This window comes from Carcharodon carcharias, chromosome 8 (assembly GCF_017639515.1).
Source record: "Carcharodon carcharias isolate sCarCar2 chromosome 8, sCarCar2.pri, whole genome shotgun sequence".
Taxonomy (NCBI): domain Eukaryota; kingdom Metazoa; phylum Chordata; class Chondrichthyes; order Lamniformes; family Lamnidae; genus Carcharodon; species Carcharodon carcharias.
The window spans coordinates 86,302,263-86,327,655 of record NC_054474.1 but is presented as its reverse complement, the minus strand read 5'-3'; the positions used below and the strand labels follow the sequence as shown (position 1 = coordinate 86,327,655).

At 41.7% G+C, this 25,393-nt stretch overlaps 1 protein-coding gene across 4 annotated transcripts; it reads right to left on the bottom strand.

Annotated features, from left to right (window-relative positions):
* Positions 1–260: 260 nt before the first annotated feature.
* On the bottom strand, positions 261–24,153 carry sil1 (SIL1 nucleotide exchange factor). Of its 4 annotated transcripts, none has more exons than XM_041194218.1 (10): positions 24,085–24,153; positions 23,153–23,257; positions 17,654–17,795; positions 16,498–16,618; positions 16,048–16,147; positions 8,747–8,938; positions 8,540–8,661; positions 6,906–7,002; positions 3,162–3,326; positions 261–1,465 (listed from the first exon to the last, which is right to left on the bottom strand). In XM_041194218.1, exons 2-10 carry the CDS (start codon positions 23,237–23,239, stop codon positions 1,112–1,114), a joined length of 1,380 nt encoding a protein of 459 aa, XP_041050152.1. In that variant the 5' UTR covers positions 23,240–23,257; positions 24,085–24,153; the 3' UTR covers positions 261–1,111. The 4 variants fall into 4 exon arrangements, with proteins under 4 accessions (XP_041050152.1, XP_041050154.1, XP_041050151.1 ...); XM_041194220.1 differs by having other exon boundaries at positions 24,052–24,141; XM_041194217.1 differs by having other exon boundaries at positions 23,982–24,138.
* Positions 24,154–25,393: the final 1,240 nt, after the last annotated feature.

Genomic DNA, 25,393 nt, shown 5'->3' with positions numbered 1-25,393 from the left:
ATGAATCAAACTGACTTGTCTCCTTGCCTGATTTCTTCCTAGACAAGAGAAGTGTTATTGTGGGAGAGAATGAAGTTATTTCTGCACAGGAACAAAAAGCTCCTGAAAGTTTGCCACCCACCCCACCATAATTGCCAGAAAATATTATTTTTCTTAAAAAAAGAACTGATTTTTACCTTTTAGTCAACACTAAGCAGAAGCTCTTCTGTTCAAATCCTAGCTTCAGCAGCAACGATATTAATTGACCACAAGCAGAACAATTGAGCAAACATGTTTACAGTTTATTTTGGATACAGAAAACTTAAGTTGTTGTACCCTAAACATTTCCTGCACTAAGGAAGCTATGGAATTTCAGTATACAGGCATTTTTAAAAATAAATGCTTGTGGAAGCTGAAAATATATGTAAATAAAATTTTTCCATATATCAACAATGCAGAAGTATTAACAAACTCTTCGGTAAAACATTCCCAAATCACTATTTTCCAGGTAACAATTAGATATTTATAGTTATTAGTGTAAATCATGAGCAAGTATTATTTTAAAGTTGTCACTGGTTAGCATTTATTTGCTCCCTCTGAACTCCTCTGTTCCAACTCAGGAGCAACATTTACTGAACAGTGACAGTGAGCGAGATCCACAGCAAGTCCCCTGCAGGGATCTGCTGAGACCCACGACTAGCATTTTGGCACTGATTACATTTGTTGACTCCATAAAAAGTCATCTTAGTGCATTTTGAGGATCTAAAGCAAAACATAGAAAGGGAAGAAAAGCTTCAGAAATCTGCAAGGCCAAGCCAGGTGGTTCAATACTGAATTTACTCTACATTTCAGTAGAAATATGCACCAAGTGCACCAACTTCCCTTAAAGCCAATGGTAAAGAGGGCAACTTGGATAACAAAGGGCTTTACTAACCCAACCATGTCATTTTAAGATTTTACATAAGGCATCACAACACATTCCAAAAAGAAGGGAACATGTAAAGTTCACTTTGGCTTCAATTTACTCTGGAGAGTAAAACCTTTCACAACATTGTATTGTCACAAAATCTTTAAGTTTTTTTTGAAAAAAAGTTCAAGTTGAAACTAGCTCCAGATATTGTGGCGACACCAATCATCCCAGTTTCTTAATGATGTCATTGACAGAGTTCAAGAGTCCCTGGAAGTAACCATCTTGCTCTCCCTCTCTCTGCTCTTCAGCAGCCAGTTCCTCATATTCCGATCGGAGCGTGTTCAGTAAGGAAATCAGGCCCTGCATAGCCCGGTACTCATTCCTGCAGGATGAAATCATAAGGTTCATAGTCCTCAAGACTTTTTCTCTTGTGTCATGTTCAGTAGACGTCAAGAGCTTTGGAACCAGCATGCACCAGTCTTGTTCCAGCATTGGAGGCAGCAAGTTAACCACATCATATTGACGGCATTTCTCCTGGTGTTGAACAGTATTGTCTTGTGCCTCTTGGATAAGTTTCTGCAAAAGAATAATCAAACTATACGAAACATTCACTCAGCCATTGATTTATTTTCCAAACCGGAGTATACTGCCTACCTTATATTACAGTACGAAATTTCAGCTACCCATTTAACAATGTGAGACTAGAGTTGGAATCTGGAAGACAACTATAAACAGCTGCCCTCAACTGGCTGTTTTCCCATCAGGACCACTGCCTTGGATGTTGTCCCACATCTGCACTCAACTTCTGAGCACAACCCAAAACAGTGAACTTGACTAATTTGTTTGGTGCGTATTTAACAGATTTTTGTAATTTAAAAGAAATAATAAAAATGATGAACCCACCTGCAGTGAAATGTTTGTATAAAAAGCATTTCCTTTTGAAAGAAAATTCTATGCAGGTCAAGGTCCTGACACAAAGGGAGGGAAGGGAAATTATGCTGAGATATTTCCATGGCTGCCACAGTAAGGGAGTCAATAGAAAAGTGTTATACATTTCAATTCTACACTCAATACTGTCCCAGGTTGTGTTGCTGGTGCCTAATGTAAGCAAGTCCTCTGCCCGACATAATCAGGAGCTTCAATAGCTGGTCGTATGATATCATGACCTGTGGGTGCAACAAATGGGATATCCATGTGATGTCAACTGGTTATCCTAAACTCACATGTGCCTCCACATGCACAACACTACAAACATAGGACTGGTAAAACACTGGCGAGACCATGCCATTAAAATGTCATGAACTTGTTTCATTTTGCAGACAGCGACCCACCAGAGTAGTAATTCCTGAATTTTAACTAATATCCCGTTAACCCTTCCCACGATATTAAATGTGTGCAATATTAAGTAAATCCACGAATGAAGCTTTTCATTGTCAGCCTTTGCTCCAACTCTGAACAGTTCTACTTGAAACAGAGAATTTATGCTTCCCTTATCAACCTTCCATAATGAACCCAAACTGTGTCTTTAAGATAAAAAGCAAAATACTGCAGATGCTGGAAATTGGAAACAAAAACAAAAATAGCTGGAAAAACTCAGGTCGGACAGCATCTGCAGAGAGGAATACGGTTAACGTTTTGAATCCTTATGACTCTTGATGAAGAGTCATACAGACTCGAAACGTTAACTGTATTCCTCTCCGCAGACGCTGTCAGACCTGCTGAGTTTTTCCAGCTATTTTTGTTCGTGTCTTTCTTTTTCTGTTTGCTACCTGCTCAGATGTTAGTAGTTTAACCTCTGACTCATCACATGTCCAGGTATTGGCTAGACAGGCTGCCGATTTAAACTAGCCCTCACTTGCTGGAAGCTGACCTCTGCTGAGATCAGATGAAGAGCATCTCATCTCAAGTGTGGGAAATCACTGAGATGCTAAATAGGATTTCTTGAGGCAAAGAAAATTTGAGACACATTTTGTGCAGCTAGGCCACAGGACAATACTTGGATCCCAGACTGTTGAAAATCACTGATTCAGTAGAGTCTTTTTGGCAACAAGCTTAATGAACAAGATTAAGAATACTAACAAAAAGTAAATTCACAGCCAGAAATCAGCTATTCAACTTAAAATGGCTAAATAGAAAAATGATTTTTTGAACCATATTATAGAACACGTGAGCTGAAACAATAAAGGTAAAAGGTTGTTTTTCTGATAGTCACAGTAAGGATAGTATGCTGGAAAGGAAGTCAGCATGGTATAAATGCCAGTTGTTTCTTCACCTTCTCCATGACCATGTCATAGAGCAACGTCATGACTCGAATACGCAGGGACTCCATTCCCTTTGCCTGAAAGAGCTGCCCTAGTACTTGCAGGCCTCCAAGTTTCAGGAACTGCTGCTGGGCAAATGGAAAGTGGCGCAACATTGATGAAACTGCAAAGAGAGCCTGAAAGAAAAAGAGCACAAATGAGGGAGGCATTTGGTCTATTAACACACCATTTTATAAACCTCTACAATTTCTCTCCCTCCCCTCATCCTACTTTTCCCATTGCAACCTCCAACTGCTTGGGTTCTAGCTCTATCTTAGCAGGAAGACCACTCAAGATGATGGAAGGTTTCCTAACAGTCACAAACTTGCCTTTCTACAAGTTTGCAACATTGTCCTGCAGAACTGTCTCAATTTGAAATAGTGTTTAGATCAAACATTTGTTTTCCACTGTAAAGGGATCTTACAGTGGATGACAGGATACAATTTAGTGAGTGGGTAAAACTGCTGCCATTGATGGGAGTTCAATGGTCAGGAAGTGTGAGGCCATCCATGTTGATTCAAAGACAAATCTGCAAATTCTCTTATTGACGAGAGACCAACAACTATAGAGCAGAAAAATGATTCAGGAGTCCATTTACACAGATCATTAAAAGCTAGTGGCAGGTGCAGAAAATGTAATCAAAGACTAACGGAATATCAGCTTTAACTTCAAAGAGGATCGGCGTACAAAAGGAGAGAAAGTTATGCTTCAGTTCTGCAGAGAAATGTCCAGAGCGGTCCTGGAGAAATGCCATCAGTTTTGGGCACCGGACTACAGAAAGACTTTTTTGGTCTAGAGTACAGTGCACATTCATGAATTATACTTAGACTTAAAAAGTTACAGCAAGAGAAAGTTGCATAAACTTAGCTTGTATTCCAAGTTTAAAAGACTGAGAGGTTCTCTTATGGAGGTGCTTAAAATTATAAAAAAGATTCAAATCAGGCAAGCAAAGAAAAACTACTTCCTCTGGTTCTGAAATCCAGAAATCCTTAACATTTTAGCCAGGCCAATCAGGAAACATGGTTTCACACAGAGTGTGAATCTAGAATCCTCCTTCCCCCAAAATGTTATGCAGCTCGATCGATTTTTTTTAAAAAAAGGTTTGGGTACCAAGGGATATGGAACAAAGACAGCTAAATGGAGTTAATGTACAGATCAGTCATGAGCTAACTGACAGGCACAAGGGGCTAAATGGCCTTCTTTTACTTCCTATACTATCATTCAGACCCTATCAAGATTCAAGAATACATGTTTTTCCAACCAAGTTGATAACCCAGTTCCCAAAATTGGGCATCAGCCTCATGATCCTTCATGCTGCTTTTTAAAACCTAATTCATTTGTGGGCATCGCTAGCTGGGCCAGCATATATTAGCAATCTCTAATTGCCCTTGAGAAGGTGGCGGTGAGCTGCCTTCTTGAACCGCTGCAGTCCATGTGGTGTATGTACACCCACAATATTGAGAGCGGGAGTTCCAAGATTTTTACTCAGGAACAGTGAAGGAAAGACAGTATATTTCCAAGTCATGATGGCGAGTGGCTTGGAGGGGAACTTCCAGATGGTGGTATAGCCATGTATCTGTTGCCCTCATCCTTCTAGATGGTAGCAGTTGTGGGTTTGGAAGATGCTGCCTAAGGAGCCTTGGTGAGTTTCTATAGTGCATCTTGTAGATGGCATACACTGCTGCCACTGTTAGTCAGTGGTGGAGGGAGTAATGTTTATGGATGGGGTGCTAATCAAGCAGGGCTGCTTTGTCCTAGATAATGTCAAGCTTTTGAGTGCAGTTGGAGCTGCACTCATCCAGGCAAGTGGACAGTATTCCATCATACTCCTGACTTGTGCCTTGTAGATGGTGGACAGGCTTTGGGGAGTCAGGCAAGTTACTTGCCACAGGATTCCTAGTCTCTGACCTGCTCCTGCAGCCACAGTATTTATATGGCTAGTCTAGTTCAGTTTCTGGTCAATGGTAACCCCCAGGATGTTGATTCAGTGATGGTAATGCCTTTGAATGTCAAGGGGTGATAGTTAAATTGTCTTGTGGCGTGAATGTTCCTTGCCACTTGTCAGCCTAAGCCTGGATATTGTCTAGGTCTTGTTGCATTTGGACATGGACTGCTTCAGTATCTGAAGAGTCACAAATGGTGCTAAACATTGTGCAATCATCAGCAAACATCCCTGACCTTATGATGGAAGAAAGGTCATTGATGATGCAGCTGAAGATGGTTGAAGATGACCTGGAACTGAGATGACTGACCTCCAACAACCACAACCATCTTGTTGTACTAGGTATGACTCCAAGCATCAGATGTTTCCACCTGATTCCCATTGACTCCAGTTTTGCTAGGGCTCCTTGATGCCACACTCAGTCAAACACTGCCTTGATGTCAAGGGCAGTCACTCTCACCTCATGAGTTCAGCTCTTTTGTCCATGTTTGAACCAAGACCGTAATGAGGTCAGATGAATGGAACCCAAACTGAGTATCAGTAAGCAGGTTATTGCTAAGCAACTGCAGTTTGCAAACACTGTTGATGACCCCTTCCATCACTTGACTGACAACCAAGAGTAGACTGATATGGTGGTGAATGGCTGGGTCAGATTTGTCCTGCTGATTGTGTACAGGGCATATTTGGGCAATTTTCCACAGTGCTGTGCAGATGCCCGTGTTGTAGCTGTACTGGAACAGCTTGGTTAGGAACACGGCAGGTTCTGAAGCACAAGTCTTCAGTACCAATGCTGGAATGCTGTCAGGGTGCATAGCCTTGTAGTATCCAGAGCCTTTAGCCGTTTCTTGATATCACGTCAAGTGAATTGAATTGGCTGAAGGCTGGCATCTGTGGTACTGGGTACTACCAGAGGAGCTCTGCTGCTTATAAGACCACAAAGTGTAGGGAACATGTCTTTTTATTTCTGTTGGCTGTTGGACAGTTGTAAAGAACATATATTATTTTCTGTTGGACTGTGAATTAAAAGTACAATGGCTACATTTTGAAAGACATGTCCACAGGAACAGGATGAGATATATACACACAATGTTGCAGTCCTGGAAAAGTATGCCATGAAAGACAGACATAGTGCCAGAAAGGAGTCCTAGACTAGGGAGCTGCCTGGCAACAATGTTTTAATTGGCTCTTGACCAGGTTTTGCATGAGAACAGTGCAGAGGAATAGCTCCTAGCCTGAGAGGGAAACGACCTAAAACCTCTCCTTCTCTCATATGTGTGTAAGATTCCAGTAATTCCACAATAATAGCTAGCTGGCTTTTTTTCTTCATATCTCTATTAAAATCCATGGTTTTGTGTGTCTTCTATTTGTGCGTATAGGTATTTAAGAAGGGGTAGAATTTAGGTTATAGATTTTAGAAATTAGCAGTTCATATTTCCCTTTTGCCATTGGTTAACAACAGTAAATAATTTTATTGAACAAACTAAGTTTACAAACCTGGTGCTTGTATTCTGTTAACCTAAATTAAGCTGTTAGGTGGATTGATCAAACTTTCATTTATCGCGGCTTGGGGAACAATGGGGCTTGATATTACAACGCACTATCCCCAGTGAGTCGTGACAAAAGCAATATTCAAGCTGTTGCCTGACCAGAACATGTACAAGATACAGAAACCCTTCTCTACGACATGTCACAAACTTGGCTCTGATTTCCTCCTAGAGATCTGCCCTTGCCTTTACCTTCTGGCCCACATGGGAGAATATTTCTTTGCCCATACCTTTTTCTTTATTGCCACTGGCTGGTCAGTCGCCAACAATATCAATAATTTCTGCAAAGCCCCAGCTTCTATCGCCTCAATCTGAACTTTCGGGTTGCTAATGGGTAGAATAAAAAAAGATAGTTTAACAAGGGGTGGATTTTCAAACTCAGCAATACCCAAGAAGGTTGAGATATTTGCATGGTCTACTTTTCAAGATTGTAATCAGTGATCATAAATTAATTTATATCAATTACATCAAAATTCTTGGCAAACAAGTCACATAGAATTAATAGCCTGAGAAATGCACTGCTGCCAAATGCCTCAAAACAAATCCAGTGAGAAATCTAGGGTCAAACAATCAATAGAGGGAGGACAGAACTTCTATATAATACACAAAACGTACACATACACAGCCTTCATAACCTCAGCATGTCTCAAAAAGATTTGCAGCCAATGAAGTACATTTGAAGTGTAGTTACTGCTGCAACGTAGGGAAACATGACAGCCAATTTTTTATACAGCAATAAGAATAATGACCAAATCATCTGTTTTGGTGATGTTAGTTAAGGGATAAATAAAACCCAGGACACTGGGGAGAATTCTTCTGCTCTTAGTCAAATAATGCCATAGGATATTTTACATCTGCCTGAAAGGGCAGGCAAGGCCTCAGTTTAACATTCCATCCTAAAGACAGCAGTGCAGTCATCCAATACTGAACTAACATCAGGCTGGATTTTGGCATAATTACCAGCCATCAAGCACTTCCAGTCAGCTGGATTGGCCAGCAGCTCCATCGGTCCTGACAGTGCCAGGAAGGCATCAGTGGCAGCTGCGGGACTGCTGGTGAAGAGAGGACCCCAAGGCTTTAGATCCCTAGTGAAGTTAAGTCCAAGGTCTTGGGCCAGGAGCATTTAGGAATGTTAGAGAGAGGGACAGTGCTTGTTGACAGGCCTAATGGACCCTTAATTGTTCATTAAATATGGCAGGCAGGAAGGCATTGAAATGAGTAACACCCCCCCCCCACCCACTATTTATAGGGTGAGCTTGGGGATGGGTGGGAAAATGATAGGATGGACACCCACCTCATTTCCTCCTCCACCGCTCACAGGAAACACACCTTCTGGGGGCACGTAACATTCAGCTCTTTGAGTCTTTTGGTACAGGAAGTAGACTGTTGATCCTATCTTTCAGTATGGTCCCAGAGGCCCCACTGATTTTCAGCTAAAAATATATTGGAGCAGAGGGTAAAATTTCCTCCACCCCCTTCAAATCAGGTCACACTGCAGAACGTGCAGTCCAACAAATTCTTGACCGATATTGTTAAGTTGGAAATACTCAGCAGGTCTGGCAGCATCTGTAGAGAAAATAAACATTGAGTTTATCAACATTTCAGATGATGAAAGGTCACCAACCTGAAATGTTAACTCCATTTTTCTCTCCAAAGATGCTGCCAGACCTGCTGAGTATTTCCAGTATTTTCTGTTTCAGATTTCCAACATTCACAGTATTTTGATTTGTATTGTTAAGCTGTGAAATCTGCCTCTAGTACTTGACAAGTCAAATTTATTTCTTTCTCCCCCCCATACCAAATTTGTTGCAGTTTCATTCCACACACATTGAGTCCTACCAAGAGTTCATCAAGCAGTTGTTACCCAGAGAGTGCAGATCCCAGCACAAAGGCAGCGTGCTCCTGAATGTGGGGCTCGGTGGCATTTAATGCATTGATCACAAGCTGCAGTCCCCCAGTGGACGTCAGATGCTGGGCATTGTCCACCTAAGAGTAACCATAATAGAAAAGTTAAGTCTCGCTCCCAAACCCTAACACTCATGTAGCACACTGAAAGCTCCTCTACCAGTACCTGGTGGACATAGTATTCCAGGTCATGTAGAGCTGCAACCTTGTCCTCCAGTGTCACACTCGTGCTGTTGAATTTGCTGACAAGTTTATCGATTACTTCCATATCCGTCTCCATGACCACATTCATTGCTTTAAAATTTTCCATCAGCTCTTTGATAGGGCGGAATGTCTTCCGCACTTGCTCCTGATGGCCCTAGATGTGAAGTAAACAAAAGAGACAAAGGTTAGTTTTTCTGCATTCTAACCTCTGGAATTGCTCCCTCCACCTCCTTTAAGATGCTCCTTCAAACCCACTTGTTTAAGCTTTTGGTCACCTGTTAAGGGCTCCTTTCGTTTGCTGTAAACTTTTGCCTGATTACATTAAAACACTCCAAGATGTTAAAGATGCTATGAGAGTTCAAATATATTCAATATTTACTATGCATACACACATGACATAGTGCAGTGGTGCAGCTGCCCACCAGGAGGCCAATTCAGCCACTTAAGTGCCCAATTAAAGGTTACTTCCCACACCTGTAGGCATTTTGTCCTCATTGGGGGAGGACCCACCACCGCATGAGAAGATCCACAGGTAAGCCCTGGTGCCCTGCCAGCAGGCTCCTGGGCTGGGGTGGAGGCAGGGAGTTTCCTTTATGGTCGCTCCATCGTCCACAGAGGGCTCCTCTCCCCCAGCACCAAAGGCCACTACCCCAGTTAAGGTGCCCACTGGAACATGCCCTTCTTCCCATAGCTCTGCACCACAATCATTACTCAACTGATCCTACCTCGTTTCCAATGGCGCCTCAGCATTGAGGCACCCTGTCATTCACACTGCAGCTTCAGCAGTGGCCACATCTAATACTCGCATTACGGAGCTACCAGCTCTCCAATTATACTGGCAGCTTGGGTGGCAGGCCACTGTCCCCTGCTATTGGATGGCAGTGCTGGTGGCAGCTTCTACTTTGCTGGCCAATTAAAAATGCTGCCCACCCCACCTGCTGGCACTAGGTTAGATTCCACTTTCAATCCCAGCAGCAGGGGTTTTCAACAACTGAGAAAATTCAGCCCTGTAGTTGGGGATTGGTGAGGGGGCAGGGAGGGAGGGTAAATCAAACATGTTTCTGGTTCAACAGCAGTAGAAAACTGACAAATGCTTGGATAGATTTCTGCCTATTTTTGTATAGGTGGTCCGCACAAAGGTTAAAAAAAAATTGGTATAAAATAATCCTTTGTACTAAATGGAAATAATAAATACTTACAACCAGCCCTTATGCTACAGATTCTGTAAATGATACACCAAGTGCAGCAGGCCATTCAGCCCCTCAAGCCTAACTGATCGGCAGAATAGATCGTGGCTGATCTGTAACTCAGTGCCATTTACCTACATTTGTTCCACTGCTCTTAATAACCTTACCTAGCAAAAATAATGGTCGGTCTTATTCAAAGCAAAGACAAAAAATATTGAACTAAATCAAAGACTTTACAGATGTGGAAAGTAAAACAGAGCGCAGCTGATTAACCGAGTGAAGACATGGGCCAGAATTTTTACCTCGATGGGCGAGCGGGCCCCACTGGCTCGGCGGCGGGCAGGCAGCTGAACTCCGCTGGTGAAACGGGGCCCGCCATTTTGAGTGGGCTGGCCAATTAAGGCCCACCCAGCGGCCTGCCCCACAGGAAGTGCTATGCGCTTCCTGTGCGGGGGTGGAGGGATCCCCCATCTGTCAAAGTGTGCTCTTTTGCGCATGTGCGTGAAAGAGCGCACTGCTCCCTGAGACTAAGTGCTGTCTTAGGGAGATTTTCGGCAGTGTCAAAAACATTTAAAATATAAAAATATAACAATTAACATCTCCCCCTCATGTGATAATGTCACACGAGATGGGGCATGTTAATAAAAAGGACATGTCCATTTTTAAAAAGTTTAATAAAGTTTAATAAAGTTTATGAAACCTCATCCGCCGGCAGACGAGGTTTCATGTATTATCAGGAGTCCGCTGGGGCTCCTGGCCTGCCTGCCAGCCTTAAGCTTGGACGGGCAGGGTCTTTAATGATTTTAATTAGCCTGTCAATGGCCTTAATTGGCTGGTTTCGCTGTCCGCCCGCATTCCTCAATATTTAAACAGACCGGGATGACATAGGGGGTTCCTCTCGACGTCATCCTGTGTCATTTTCCAGTCGGCGAGCGGACCCTGCCTCCAAATCGCCAACAGGAAAATCCTGCCCATGGAGTTTCGTGAGCAGGGAGACTTAAATGTTAATTTTGTTCTTAAATTTTGCTCTTAAAATCTAATCTAGTCTGTAGTTAGCAGTAACTGGAAAGTACTGGGTAGGCGGACTAAGTTCTGTCTTTCTTGCAGTTTAGACAGGGTAAACTCACTCTCAGCTGTAAGAGCTGAGTAGTTAATGAACTAACTGATTGAAACTGGTTACTGTAGCCCCACCTCAGTTTACTATAAATTCAGGGTTCTTTAGTGCAGCCTTGGCAAACAGAGTGCAGCTGACTGAATGAAGACTTGGAGTTTGGTAAGAGGGGTTATTTGGGAGGAGGAGTTTTTAATTTCCCCTTTCTATCTTTCTCACCCCATAGAAATTGGTTCTTGCTGTACTACAGGGAAAGGAGCTAGAGTTTGGTGAGTATTTGGTAAGTGGTCAAGTTCTATTCTATCCCTTAGGTTTAAAATAGTACACAATTTGTTGGTAAAGTTAATAAAATATACAAGAAAGCAACATAAATAAGTGATTAATATAATTATTTAAAACACATTAAGGATGGCAGGACAAGTGATGTATCGAGGCTGCAGCATGTGGGGGCTCCTGGATAACACTGTGATCCAGGACAAACATGTGCAGTAATTGTTTACGGCCTGAGGAACTTCAGCTCAGAGTCATTGAGCTGGAGGCTGAGCTGCAGACTCTGCGACACATCAGGAAATGGGAAAGTTAGCTGGATGTTTTATACCAGGAGGCAGTCACACTACTTGGAATAGGATCTTCCGACTTGGTCAGTGGCCAGGGACAGGAGGGTGTGACTGCGAGTGAGGCAGGCGAGGGGACCCAGAAGACAGGAGTGCAGGACTATGAGCCTCTGCAATTGTACAACAAGTTTGAGGTTCTCTCAGCTTGTTTGGATGAGAGTGGGGACCGCAGGGTGGATGAGCAAAGTGACCATGGCCCCATGGTACAGGAAGCCATCCAAGTAGTGGGAGTAAAAGTAGGAATTTAGTGGCAATAAGGGGCAGTATAGCAAGGGGGATTGACACCGTTCTCTGTGGCCAAGAGCAGAAGTCCCCACAGCTTTGTTGCCTACCCGGTACCAGTGTTCGGGGCTGGAGAGGAAGAGGAAGTTGCAGTGGAAGGGGGAAGATCCAGTGATCATGGTCCACATAGGTACCAAAGACATAGGCAGGATAATGAAGGAGGCTCTAGGCACCAAATTAAGTAGAATCTCAAAATGTAGTAATTTCTGGATTATTACCTGAGCCACGTGCAAATTGGCATAGGACAAATAAGATTAGAGAAATGAAAATGTGGCTCAAAGACTTGTGTGGGAGAAGTGGGTTCAGGTTTGTGGGGCACTGGCACCAGTATTGAGGAAAGTGGGATCTGTTGGGACAGTCTACACCTGAACCGTGCTAGGGCTGGTGTCCTTGCGAGTCGCCTAACTAGGGAAGTGAAAGGGGTTTTAAACTGAAGAGTGGGGAGCAAGGGATCAAATTTGGGAAGATATGGTAAACCAAAAAGAGTAGAGACAAGGCAAGAGAGACAGGTATTAATATGGGAAATGATAGACTGTGACAGGAATGGACAGAGTACACCAATCTAAGAGTAAATCAGCAGATAAAGCTAGATGCTACAAAAATAATAAAAGGATAAAGCTAAAGGCTCTGTATCTAAATGCACGTTACATTCAAAACAAAACAGATGATGAACCGATAGCGCAAATAAATACGTACAAGTACATCTGATAGCCATTACACAGAGACATGGATTGGGACCTGAATATTGAAGGTTATGTGACATTTAGGAAGGACAGGAAGTTAGGAAAAAGGTGGGTGGGTAGCTCTGTTAAAATTAATGATGGCATTGGCACATGAAAGGGATGACCCAAGTTCAGGAAACTAGGATGTCAAAGCAGTTTAGGTTGCGATGAGGAATGATAAAGGCAAGAAGTCACTTGTGGGAATGGTGTATAGGCCCCCTCATTGTAACTACACAGTAGAACAGAGTATAAAAGAAGAGATAATAGGAGCTTGCCAGAAAAGGTACAGCTAAACATGGGGCATTTTAATTTATATATAGACTTAAAGTTAGATGGGCAAAGGTAGCATAGATGAGGAGTTCATAGTGTTTTTGCGTTAGTTTCTTAGAACAGCACATTTTGGAGCCAGAGAGCAGGCCAAACTAGAGCTGACATTGAGTAATGAGATAGGATTTATTGATAACCTCCTAGTGAAGGCACCGCTAGGTAGTAGTGATCAAAGTACGATTGAATTTTACATTCATTTTGAGCGAGAAACGAGTACATCCAAGATTAGAATTTTAAACTTAAATAAGGGCAATTATGAGGGCATGAAAGCAGAACTAGCTAAAGTGAACTGGCAAATAAGGTTAAGGTATGGGTCAATAGAAGTTCAGTGGCTGACATTTAAAGGGCTATTTCAGAATACACAGAATAGATACATTCCAATGAGAAAAAAAGTTTCAAGGGGAGGGCCCACCATCCACGGTTAACTTAAAAAAAAGTTAAAGACAACATCAAACTGAAAGAAAAAGCATTAATTACGCAAAGACGGGTGGCAGGTCAAAAGATTAGAAATATAAAGAACAAAGAATGACAAAGGTTAATAAGGAGGGAAAAATTCAAGTATGAGAGAAAGCTAGCTAGTAATATAAAGATGGATAGTAACAGCTTCTATAGATATTTAAAGAGGAGAGTTAAAGTGAGCTTTGGTTCTATAGAAAGTGCATCTAGGGAATTGATAATGGAAAGTAGGGAGGTGGCAGATGAATTAAACAGGTATTTTGCTTTGGTCTTCACTATAGGAGGACACAAGTAACATTCCAGAAAAAGCTGTAAATCAGGAAATGGAAGGGAGGGAGGAACTTGGGGAAAATTACAAATCACCAGGGAAGTGGTGTTCAGCAAATTGTTGGGGCTGGGGACTGACAAATCCACAGGTCGGATGGACTTCACCATAAAGGTCTTGAAAGAAGTGGCTAGTGAGATAGCTGATGCACTAGTTTTAAATTTTCCAAAATTCCCTAGATTCGGGGGAATGTTCCATTAGATTGGAAAATAGCAAATATAACTCCTTTATTTAAAACAGGAGGTAGACAGAAAGCAGGAAACTATAAACCAGTTAGCCTATGTTAGAAGCTATTGAAGATGTTATAGCAGGGCACTTAGAAAAATTCAAGGCAATCAGGCAGAGTCAACATGGTTTAGTAAAAGGGAAATCATGTTTATCCAATTTATTGGAGTTCTTTGAAGAAGTCACATGTGCTGTGGATAAAGTGGAACCAGTGGATGTGCTGTACTTAGATTTTTAGAAAGCATTTGACAAACTACCACATTAAAGATTATTGCAGAAGATAAAAGCTCATGGTGTAGGGGGTAACATATTGACATGGATAGAAGATTGGCTAGCGAACAGGAAGCAGAGTTGGCATAAATGGGTCCTTTTCTGGTTGGCAGGATGTAACAAGTGGTGTGCCACAGGGATCAGTGCTGGGGCCTCAACTTTTTACAATTTATACAAATATTTGGATGAAGGAACCGAAGGAATGGTTGCTAAATTTGCTGGCGACACAAAGATAGGTAGGAGAGTCAATTGTGAAGACGACGTAAGACGGCTACAAAGTGACATAGATAGGTTAAAAGTGAGTGGGCAAAGATCTGGCAAATGGGGTATAAATGTGGGCAAATGTGAAATTGTTCATTTTGGCAGGAAGAATAAAAAAGATTATCTAAATGGTGAAAGATTGCAGAGCTCTGAGATTCAGAGGGATTTGGGTGTCCTCGTGCATGAATCTCAAAAGGTCGGTATGGAGGTACAGCAGGTAATTAGGAAAGCTAATAGAATGTTATTGTTTATTGTGAGGGAGAATTGATTACAAAAGTAGGGAGGTTATGCTTCAGTTATACAGGGCATCAGTGAGACCACACCTGGGGTATTGTGGACAGTACTGGTCTCCTTAAAGATATAAATATATTAGAAGCGGTTCAGAGAAGGTTTACTAGACTAATACCAGAAATGGGCGACTCACCTTATGAGGAAAGGTTGCATAGGTTAGGCTTGCATCCATTGGGATTTAGAAGAGTAAAAGACAACGTAATTGAAACTTTTATGATCCTGAAGGGTCTTGACAGGGTGGATGTGGAGAGGATGTTTTCTTTTGTGGGAGAATCTAGATCTAACGATCACTGTTCACAAACAGAGATCACTCACTTAAGATAGAGAGGAGGAGAATTTTTTTCTGAAGGTTGAGAATCTTTGGAACACTCTTCCTGTAAAGGTGTTGGAAGCAGAGCCTTTAAATGTTTTTAGGGCAGAGCTAGATAGATTCTTGATTAACAAGGGGGGGGGGGGGGGTGAAAGGTCATCAGGAGTAGGCAGGAATTGGTGGAGGTTACAGTCAGATCAGCTATGATCTTATCATAGCAGGCTCAAGGGGCAGAGTGGCTTACTTCTCTTAATTCATATGCAAGACTGGAAATTCTCAATGGTTTGATATTTAAAATTCAATTCAACTTTATGTGGAAGGAAAATGGGTTCTGTCGTAGTCACTTCAATTCAGCACTGAAATTTAACTCAAGAAGCAAATCATTTTTTATTGCAGATAAACCACCTCCATTTAAACCAGCTGCCAAAACCAAGCCTCAAGTCAGTTTAATTTATATTTGCATGCTAGTAATTTTAAAACTCTACTTTCCCCTATTAAATTTCCACACTTAAAAGGAAACCAGAGATCCAGCTTTGAAAATTCTGCTGAATTACCATGCAATCGAAATTATAAAAAGATTAAGGGGATCACTAGCTTATAACTCCCCACATTATTGGATTATGTCTTTAAACTGCTGATTTATTGGTGGGGGTGTGGGGAAGGAGAAGAGAGGTGCAGAGGGAGGCACGGGATGGCGGTGGTAGCAGCACAGTGGAAGAAATAAGTTTTTGCGCCTTGTCCTCCACCTGAGCCGGACAACACAACAAAATGGAGAGTGGGCCAATTATACTATTAAAGTGAATTCTTTACACTAAGATTTATAAACAGCAAAATCTCTTTGATGGAATGCTCTGGTTGATTCCTTCCTAAATTCTTCCTTACCTCTTCAGTCTCTGTGTTGCCTTCTTGTTTCATTAACTTTAAGGCCCTTTTCAACTCCTCAGCTGTGAAGGATTCAGAGTCCGTATTCACCATTCCATGTCTGAAAAGGACAAAACTAGATGAATGACCAGGAGTCCAAATGTTCCATCATGCTTAAGAAATTTTAAAAATGGCATGCACGATTCCAAGCTCTCTGTTTGAAATCACTGGGGTTGACCAGGAGAGAGTTCTGCCAAACTCAAATGAGGCTCAAAAGTTGAAGTGACCTGAACTTCATGCTCAACTCACTCCTGGGTTAGGGGAAGTGAGGTTTCCCCTTTCTCCATCTGCACCCAGAGTAAAATCGGGGCTTTGGACGTAATATCCTGCGAGACAGATCGCAAAAGTTACAAATGCTTAAATTCTCTGTGGAGCAAGACCTTTTGTATAAGTGCAATATTCCCATAGTACCTGCTCCCTTGCTTCCAGTACTTCAGTCCACTCTTCCCATCCCCATCATCTGGGAGTTTTGCCTCATTTTTTCCAGTCTCCAAGTTTAGCCGAACATGTAGCCCTGCAGGAATTGCTTGGCCTGGACAGAAAGAATGGAAGAAACCTGACTGAATGAATGAGTTGGGTGGAGTGGGGCAAGAAGAGAACGAGTGGGCAGGAATCACAAACGTATACTTATCTCTACACTTACATGGGTTTCTGTACTCCAGAATGATAATGCAGTTGTACAGCTGAGAATTAGAATCATACAGCACAGAAGGCCATTCAGCCAATTGTTACTATGCTAACGCTTCAAAAGAACCATCCAATTAGTCCCACTCCCCTGCTCTTTTTCCAGACATTCAAATTTTTCCTGTTCAAGTGGATATCCACTTCCCTTTTGCAAGTTTAAAAAAAAAATCCACTTTGTTCTTTCAGTTCCTTCCAGTGTAGGATACCTCTGCTAATCAGAAAAGTAGACAACAGAACATGGTAGATCACAAAGTCAGTGGATCATAAGGGGAGAGAAAATCCCTTGGAAATTCCAAGCGATGTAATAATGTAACAAACTGAAATGTAAAGAGACCACTGCTAGTGCATGAGGAAAATTTATGGGCAGCTTGTCTTGTGTTTCCAATATACACAGATCACACAGGAAAATCCCACTGATTAGATAAATTACCATGTATACTTTGAAATTATACCGAAAGATTCCCATTTCTACCTCAGGAGTTTTGTTAGGCAAACCCAACAAGGTATATCTTCTTTCCCAGCAAGGCACCTATAATAGCAGTTTCATTTGATTACATTCGTAGTGTTTCCTCAGTTCGAGGGGCAATATTGCAGTTGCCTGTTAGAGATCTCAGGCAACCCAGCATCAGCCCTATTGATTTCATTAAACTAAGCAACCGAAGTCCCGTTTTCTCTGCAAACTCCATGTTTAAATAAAGTGAATAGAATCATTAAAAAGGCAACCAGCTAATTAGCCAACTGACTTGAACAACAATAACAAGCTGCCCAAAGTAATCAAATGTTACCAAGGAAGTTGGGGTTGGGGGGGTGGGGGGGAGGTGGGAAAGAAGAGAGAGAAAGAGAGAGAGAGAGAGAGAGAGGCAGAGGGAGGTAGAGAATTTACCTTGTTTAATTATTTGCCATTCATTAGTTGGGTAAAAGACCTCAATGTCCTCAGGGTCCAGATCATCTTCCACCGTTACTTCCTCCTTCTTCTTTTCAATGTTTTCTTCAGTCTGTTCCAGCACAGTAAGAGCAGACACTTTCTAGAGAGACAGACAGAATGTGCTCAAAACCTCTCAAGAGGGCTGACAATCTTAGACCCCAATTTGGGGGGGCAGGCATTGAGGCAAGCACAGAAACTTGCACGAATAGCTGGCATTCCAGTTCCCCAGCTCCATCCTGCCCCTGGACCAATTGAGCCAGTTAAAAAACCTTTAATAATAAAATAAACAAAAAAAAACCAACAATAACAAACAACAATAATGCCTATTGTCAAGAGGTGTTGGGGAACAGGGCAGCTGCCTCCAGGCAGCTTTCAGCAGTAGACTGACGGTCAGTGCTCCAAGCAAGCTTAGAGGCCTGAAGTCTTTCAATTTTTGCTCCCTTGCTCTCATTTACCTGAAAAGCCATCCTGCTCCTTCAACACGGGAAAGCCTCTTATTAGCCCTGCAGCTTAGAGAGCCCACCTGTCCTTATTTGGACAATGAGCCCACCCTCTGACCACTAAGTCAACCAATTCGGGGAAATTCTCAGATAAGTGCTCCCCACACAATGTTGGTTTCTGACCCCTATTTAAATCTGATGGCAGAGTCCTAAGCCCATAAGGAAAATCCTGCCCAGAGTCTCAAATTAGAGAGAAAGGGTAGCTTACAAAGTTGGCAGTGTACCTCATAACCAAGAGGTGCTAGTGCAAAGTTACAGCAACAAAATTTAAAAGGATAAATCACCCACTTGACAATGGACACCATTTAACAGAAACTCTCCACCAACTCACCAAAGACACTGGCCATTTTTGCCACAAACAGTGACTACATCTCAAACACTTTTTATGAATGTTAAGCAGTTCAAGATGTGCTGAGAAGTAGATGCTTTCCCCTTTTTTCATATTTGCAATTAATTGATAATTGAGAGAATGAAGGTTATTTAAAGAGATTGATAGGAGTCAGGTTGTTTGGCGGTGGGGGGCGGGGAAAGAGGAGGAGAGCAGTGTTTAAAAACACTTCTATCCTTTTCATGTTAAGTTTGAAGTACAAGTAAATAGGTTAGATCTAACATTTGCATTTTTAGATAAGTTGGGAGTTTGTTTGAATATCAAAGGGGAGTCAGAGTTACTAAGAAACATTTGCATCTTTCAGGTGTTCCATAGGTTAGTAGTAGCAGGGGTATTGTGTTTGCTTTCATCTTAATAAAATAAGATAGAGACATAAAAGATTTATTTGGAAAGATTGGGAGGTAGATGGAGATAGCTGGAGCTCTTGAGCTGAGGGAGGATGCAGTTTGAATCAAATATCCAGTCAAACCAGGAAAGTCTTGGCTGCAACAAGCAGTTTTATTCTGAAGTGGATTCCACTGCAGAGTGGAAGAAGGTAGAGATCATGTGGTATCCCTTTATTGAAGCAGCAGGTCACCTTGTGTAATATTACTGGATTTTATAGTTAAATATCTATAAAGGGAATGTTGCCTGGAGGTATTTACTTGGGGTCTGACCAAGTAGTGTCTTTGAGGGATTTTTTTTTTAAGACTAACTTAATTTTGTAACTAATCTTGTGTGCTTAAGTTCTCTTTTATTCTTGTTAATAAAACTTATAATTTAAAATCTCAAAAGTGTTACTGCTGAGATTGGTATATTGTCATCTGTTTTTCAGAATTTATAAAAGGGCATGGCTGTAAGCCAAGTTTCCCTCTGGGATTTGGTTTGCACAAGAATTAGCACCAGCTCTAGAGATAACAATAACTCTCTCACCCCTAACCAGAAGTTTGCAGGTTCAATCTACACACCAGGATTTGAACCTACAATCTAAACTGACAGGCTGGAAGATATTGGCCTTTTGACAAGTGTTTAGATTTGATTTTACAGATAGGTTTTTCATAAGTGAATTTTATTTACAGGGTGTCAGCAGCAGTTACATGCTTCTATCAAGAACCATAACTAGACAAACTCCACCCCCAAAGTTCAGGCCAAAGCATGGGAATTTATTCAGTCACATGATACTGCACAGTACAATAAGTCTTAGTGCTACAGTCACTACATTCCTCCTACTTTAGTTTTTTTTTACAGTTTGTATTTACAAGAACTACATTCATGACATTACAAATATATAAACAGGTTATGGAATTATAAGCTCAGTCTCAGGTGGTTTCCTGATTCGGGTGGAACATCATTGCTCCACAACTTTAGAATCTCTTAGTGAATCTTTATTTTCTAGAACCGCAGCAACATCAGGTATCTCCTTAGGCACAGGCAGCTCACTGTTATCCAATCTGACAGAAACATCTGGTATGTTTATCCTTGGTTGATCAATCACAATGGGAACCACAGATTCTACAATGGTTACAGGTGGAACATCAGTTTGTTTGGGGGTGGGGGGTTTGGCAGTCTCTCTCTTCTTTTCAAATGATCCACGTGTATTTGGGTGATCCAGCCTTCCACTTCTATGTAGTATGACAACAGTCCGCTCACAGAAACGATCACCAGTTGACCAACAATCCACCAAATACCATTGCACCAATGGTAAATTCTTGCTCTTGACTATGTAAATCATGAGTCACTGATTCCCTTGACTGTTTTCTAACTTCCCCAAATTGGGAAGTACCAGGCTTAATCTCATAAGAAGATGGCACTTCATAAGTAATTCTGAAGGTGTTGAACCTGTAGTGGTGTGGGGGAGGGGAGAAAAGGGTGGGGTGGAGGGGGGGGTCATTCATTGTCTTCTCTGAGCCATTTTCTTCTGTCTATTAGAATTTAGTCTCATCCTTCATTTTGACTTCAGTCAACCAGATTTCCCTCAGACAAAATCTCAACTTGGTTCAGTTCAGGGATTGGGCTACCTATGGCTTCATCACCCACTTGCATTTTGCAAAGTTCCATGACTTTTTTTAATGCCTCTTGTTTCATTCAGCTGATTCTTTAGCTCTTCTGTCTTCCTCTTGGAACTCCAATCATGGTTGTATCTGCTCTACCAACTGGTTCTTCAGTTTGTTCAAAGCAACATTAAATTCATTCCGCTTCTCTTCATTTTCCAGAGGTACAAACTTTGACCCGAGGGATCTTTGTAGTGCGTGAAGGTCTTTCAACAGGTTCCTTTTTCCTTTTGCGAAGCTCACTTGCTTCATCTTGAATTCCGTTATTCAGCAGAGTCTTGAGTTTCTTCCACTATTCTTCAATGCAGCTGTTTAAGACAGTCTTCATTTCCTCAGTTGCAGAATGATTGCATCCTGTTAAGATCCTTTGACTCTCCAGGCTCATTTTGAAGCACCTTGCCTTATTCCTTTTCCAACTCTAACTTTTCCAGCTTTCTTTTGAAATCTCCCTGGCCCATCGAGGTTAAGTTCCCTCAACCAATCACAGCCTACAAGGTTTGGTCCTGCACCTTCCACTACAATCAAAGGTGGCTGTGCCATCTGATGTTTGTAATAAACAGGTACAGTGGTAATACCTTGTATGACTTCATCAGTCTACATTTTCAATCTGGCTGAAATCTACTCCATATTCAATTGTTTCCTTTGTTTAAATATTTGAATGTGTGCTCCCCCACTACAGTGGCTGATGCACCGGTATCCACTTCCACATTCGAAGGTTTTCCATTGACCTGTAGAGTAACAGTGATTAGCTTCGTTTTCCCTGCCTTCATATTAAAGAGAGAAAAAATTAGGAATTAGTGGTTTCTGGTCCTTCCACATTATGTACTTCAATCGGTTTAGTTTGCTGTCTGGGCATCTGTCTAATCTTGCTTTACACTGCTTCAGTATGTGCCCTCTTATGATAATAATGGCACTCCGCCTCTTTAAAACAGCAAGTTTCAGGGATATGGTTGCTTCCACATCGGGAACAATTCATTTTCGGATTTGCTGCTGAGCCGTCTGTATGTTTTTAAAATTTTCAGGTAGCAGGGACTGTATCCTGCTTCGCAGCTGACTCCCTAGTTTTCACGCCACACCTGCAGTCTGTTCCCACCCCAACTGGAAAATGGTACCATTTCGTACATCCTGTAAGGCCTGCGAATCCGGCTCAGTGCTTCCTCTCACAAGTGCTATTTCCAATGCTCTTTTAAAATTGATATTTATTTCAGCTAATAGTCATTGATTAGCATCATCGTGCACACTGCCAAACAATCCTGTAACATATCGTTTAGGGTCTCCCCAAAGTCACAATGTTCAGTTAGCTGTTTCAGCTTCACCATGTATGTTGCTATGGTCTCCCTCGGGGCAGTTGCTTTCAAATTAAATCTGAACCTCTGCATGATTATGGAGGGTTTGGGTTGAAAATGACCTTTAATGAGATCTACCAATTCGCTGAAGGTCTTCAAATCGGGGGTGTTTGGGGCTGTCAAACTACGGATTAAATTATAAGTTTTACTCCCACAGATGCTAAGTAGAATTGCTTTCCTTTTTTCTTCCGTTATCTTGTTTGCTTAGAAAAAGAAACCGAGGCATTCTATATATCAACTCCAATCCTCTATGGATGAGTTGAAGGGGTTGATCCTGCCAAAAAGCAGCATACCTGGTGAGTATATTTTCCCTTTCCTCTGTTTAAATCAAGATTCTCACATTCACTGCACGAGGGACAGCACTGGAACCAATCCCATCCTCGTTGCCAATTGTTATGGACTTGATTTTCCAGGCAGGTTTCTCAAAAACAGTGAACTTTATTTACAGGGCATCAGCAGCAGTTACATGCTTCCAACAGGATCCACAACCAGACAAACTCCATCCCTAAGGCTCCCCATGCTTCAGGTTGATTCGTTCACACTGTCACGTGATAATACACAGTGCAATAAGTCTTAAAGCAGTCACTACATTCCTTAAAGCTACAGTTACTACAAGACTTCAAACCATCTGGCTGTTCCAGTGGACACTAAGAAATTCCATGGCACTATCTGAAGAGGTGGTGATTTTCCCAGGGGTACGAGTCAAACCAACTCCATTCCAACATCACCAGATTAACTATTCATTCCTCTTGTGGTACCTGGTTTTATCCATGCTTGCCTGCATAAGGCACCACACTCCAAAGTAATTTTCTGTAAGTGAGCACGCAGTTTGAGACAAAGGCACTACAAATATAATACATTATATATAACTCAGGACCTGCCTCCTCACCCTGCCCTCAACAGTGGAAGGCATTGGAATCACCATTGACAAAAAAAATAAATGGCTCAGGATTAAGCATCAGCAGGCAATGAACCAAGGACCGTCTTCAGGTAGAGCACTCCTGAATAAATTAGTAATTATATATAATATTTTAGATATAAATAATGTATATTAAACTCTTGTCTTTTAACTTAGCAGGGTTTACACTTTTCTACACAAATGGAGAACTTCACTCAAATAAAGTTCCACTACCATTACTCCAATCTAATTTACACCCTCACAGACCCCACCTAGTCCCCTTGAATTTACTTACCTGCTGCTGGCTGTTCTCACTCCAAGAGTAATTCAAACAGTGCACAGAAATCAGTAGCAAGGTCAGGTTCAGGCAACCAAGCTTCATTGTGAGAATTTCCAGAATCTATGATGTAAATAGTACAATGTTGCAAAAACATGTAAAGACAGAGTGACACCAACCCAGTTCTCAAACCATTATTAACTTACATTGAGACAACTGATTGCAGTGGGGTCATATTTTCAGACTGCAAACTGTCTCCCCAACCCTCATTCTTGCTGGCAAGGCCAGCATTTGTTCCCCGTCCATGGTTGCCCCAGTGATATAAAACTGAGTGACTCATTCGGCCATTTAGAGGGGAATTAAGGTCAATCATGCTGGTATGGGATTGGAGTCAAAAAGATGAGTGAACTTAAAGGATATTAATGAACTAGAGAGAGAGAGAGAGAGAGAGAGTTTCCAATAGTTTCATAGTCACTTTTAAAAACATGAATAGCCAAGAACAGCAAATTATTTCCAAAAACAGGATTTAAATTCCTTTTCAATAGGTCAGTAGTTCAGTAAGGTCTCTGGATTGCTACTGGATCACTACAGTACCCTGTTGAAGCCTAAATGATCTAACCACGGTCTAGGAGACCTGCATGGAAAGCGAGAGTGTAATCATTAGCCAAAATTTCACATGGCTACCTTACTAACATCCCAACTAGACTCCAGATTACTCAAGCGCGGGCAGCTTTGAGTACAATGCCGTTCCGTGCCAAAGACCTAAAGACAAACGTTCTTACTTGTTAACTTTCATTATAAAGCAATGCAAATGGATAGCAATAGGAATCCCCCATAAAAAACAAACCTGCCAAGCCTTACAGCAACTTCCTCCTGCCTCTCCTCTGAGCTGCAGTAACCCTGCTGTGTGCACTCACCCCTTCCTCTCCTTGATATTACAGTCTACTTACTCCTCTCTCTGTATTACCACTACTTCCCGTTGCTGACTTGCTTTCCTCTGGTACAGCCACGTCATTTGGCGTAATTACCAGGCAGCCAATCACAGCCTTTGTATGCTCACTGATGCAATAATTTAAAGGGACAGCTCACAGCTCCTCCCCATATTATAGGGACCCTGCCCCAATTTGCAAATACCACTTGGTGGGAGCAGATTTCCCTTCAAAATAGCATCCAGAGTGTGTATCTCTCTCCCTCTAAAGAGTCCTAACCTTATTATGTTTTATTAAACCAACTTTCTGGATTACTTCAGCAGATTTCAAGGAATAATTTCAAAAAACTGGGAAATGTGGCTCAGAAATATTACTAAAATTCTGGGATCCAATGCAACAAAAACAGAATTTGTCCCAGTCACTGGAAATACTGGAACTGCTTTCAGTGGCTCTGTCCTGGAAGATTTGCTTGAAAAAAAAACCTTGGGCTTTAGTTTCCTCAGGTAGTGTGCTGTTTATTAGGTTATCACAAAATTTCTCTGTACATTTCTCTCTAACACAATTAAAGATATTAAAATAAGTTAATAATTAACTTGAATGATAAAGAAAGAGTAAACCCACTTAGACCAGTCCAATCTTTGGAAAAACAACATACTTATACTGCACCTTTAAGGTAATGAAATGTCCCAATGTGCTTCACAGGAGCGTTATGAAACAAAATGTGACACCAAGTCACATAAGGAGATATGTGACCAAAGATGACCAAAAGCTTGGTCAAAGATGTAGGTTTTAAGAAGCATTGTAGGAGGAAAGCAAGGTAGGGAGACAGAGAGCTGTAGGGAGGGAATTCCAGAATTTAAGGCTGAGGCAACTGAAGGCATGGTCATCAATAATGGATGGTCAATCAGGAATGGTCAAAAGAGGTCAGACTTACAGGAGTGCAGTAGGGCTAAAGGAGATTACAGAGATAGGGCTAAAACCATGGGGTGGAATTGAAAAGTGTCCTAATACAAGCAGTAAGCCCTATTTGAGGCAGCCACTCAGGATGCCTGAAAAATGAATCAACCCAATTTGAGGTTGATGTTTTTTTTTGGTGTCCTTCAGGGTTGTAATGTTGTGACTCAAAATTGGTCATTTTACTCCCATTTTGTGCCTGTAACCTGGCTATAATGAGGACCAATTTCTGCCATTTTGATTACTGCACCCAGTTCTTGTCAATGAGACATAAGGAAGATATTCAAGTTCTGGAGGCAGTCTGGAGAAGAGCTGTAAGGCTGACTGAAGGAAATTGGAGATTTTTCATTTCGAAAAGATAATTCCTGAAAAGAAA

What these genes read in the sequence shown, in the direction of transcription:
- sil1 (XM_041194218.1), bottom strand. Translation starts at nt 23,239, where the DNA reads ATGAAGCTTGGTTGCCTGAACCTGACCTTGCTACTGATTTCTGTGCAC. An exon ending in GTGAGAACAGCCAGCAGCAG is followed by an intron (nt 17,796 to 23,152) that starts GTAAGTAAATTC and finishes CTGTCTCTCTAG; the next exon opens with AAAGTGTCTGCTCTTACTGT. An exon ending in CTGGGATCTGCACTCTCTGG is followed by an intron (nt 7,003 to 8,539) that starts GTAACAACTGCT and finishes TCTACCCATTAG; the next exon opens with CAACCCGAAAGTTCAGATTG.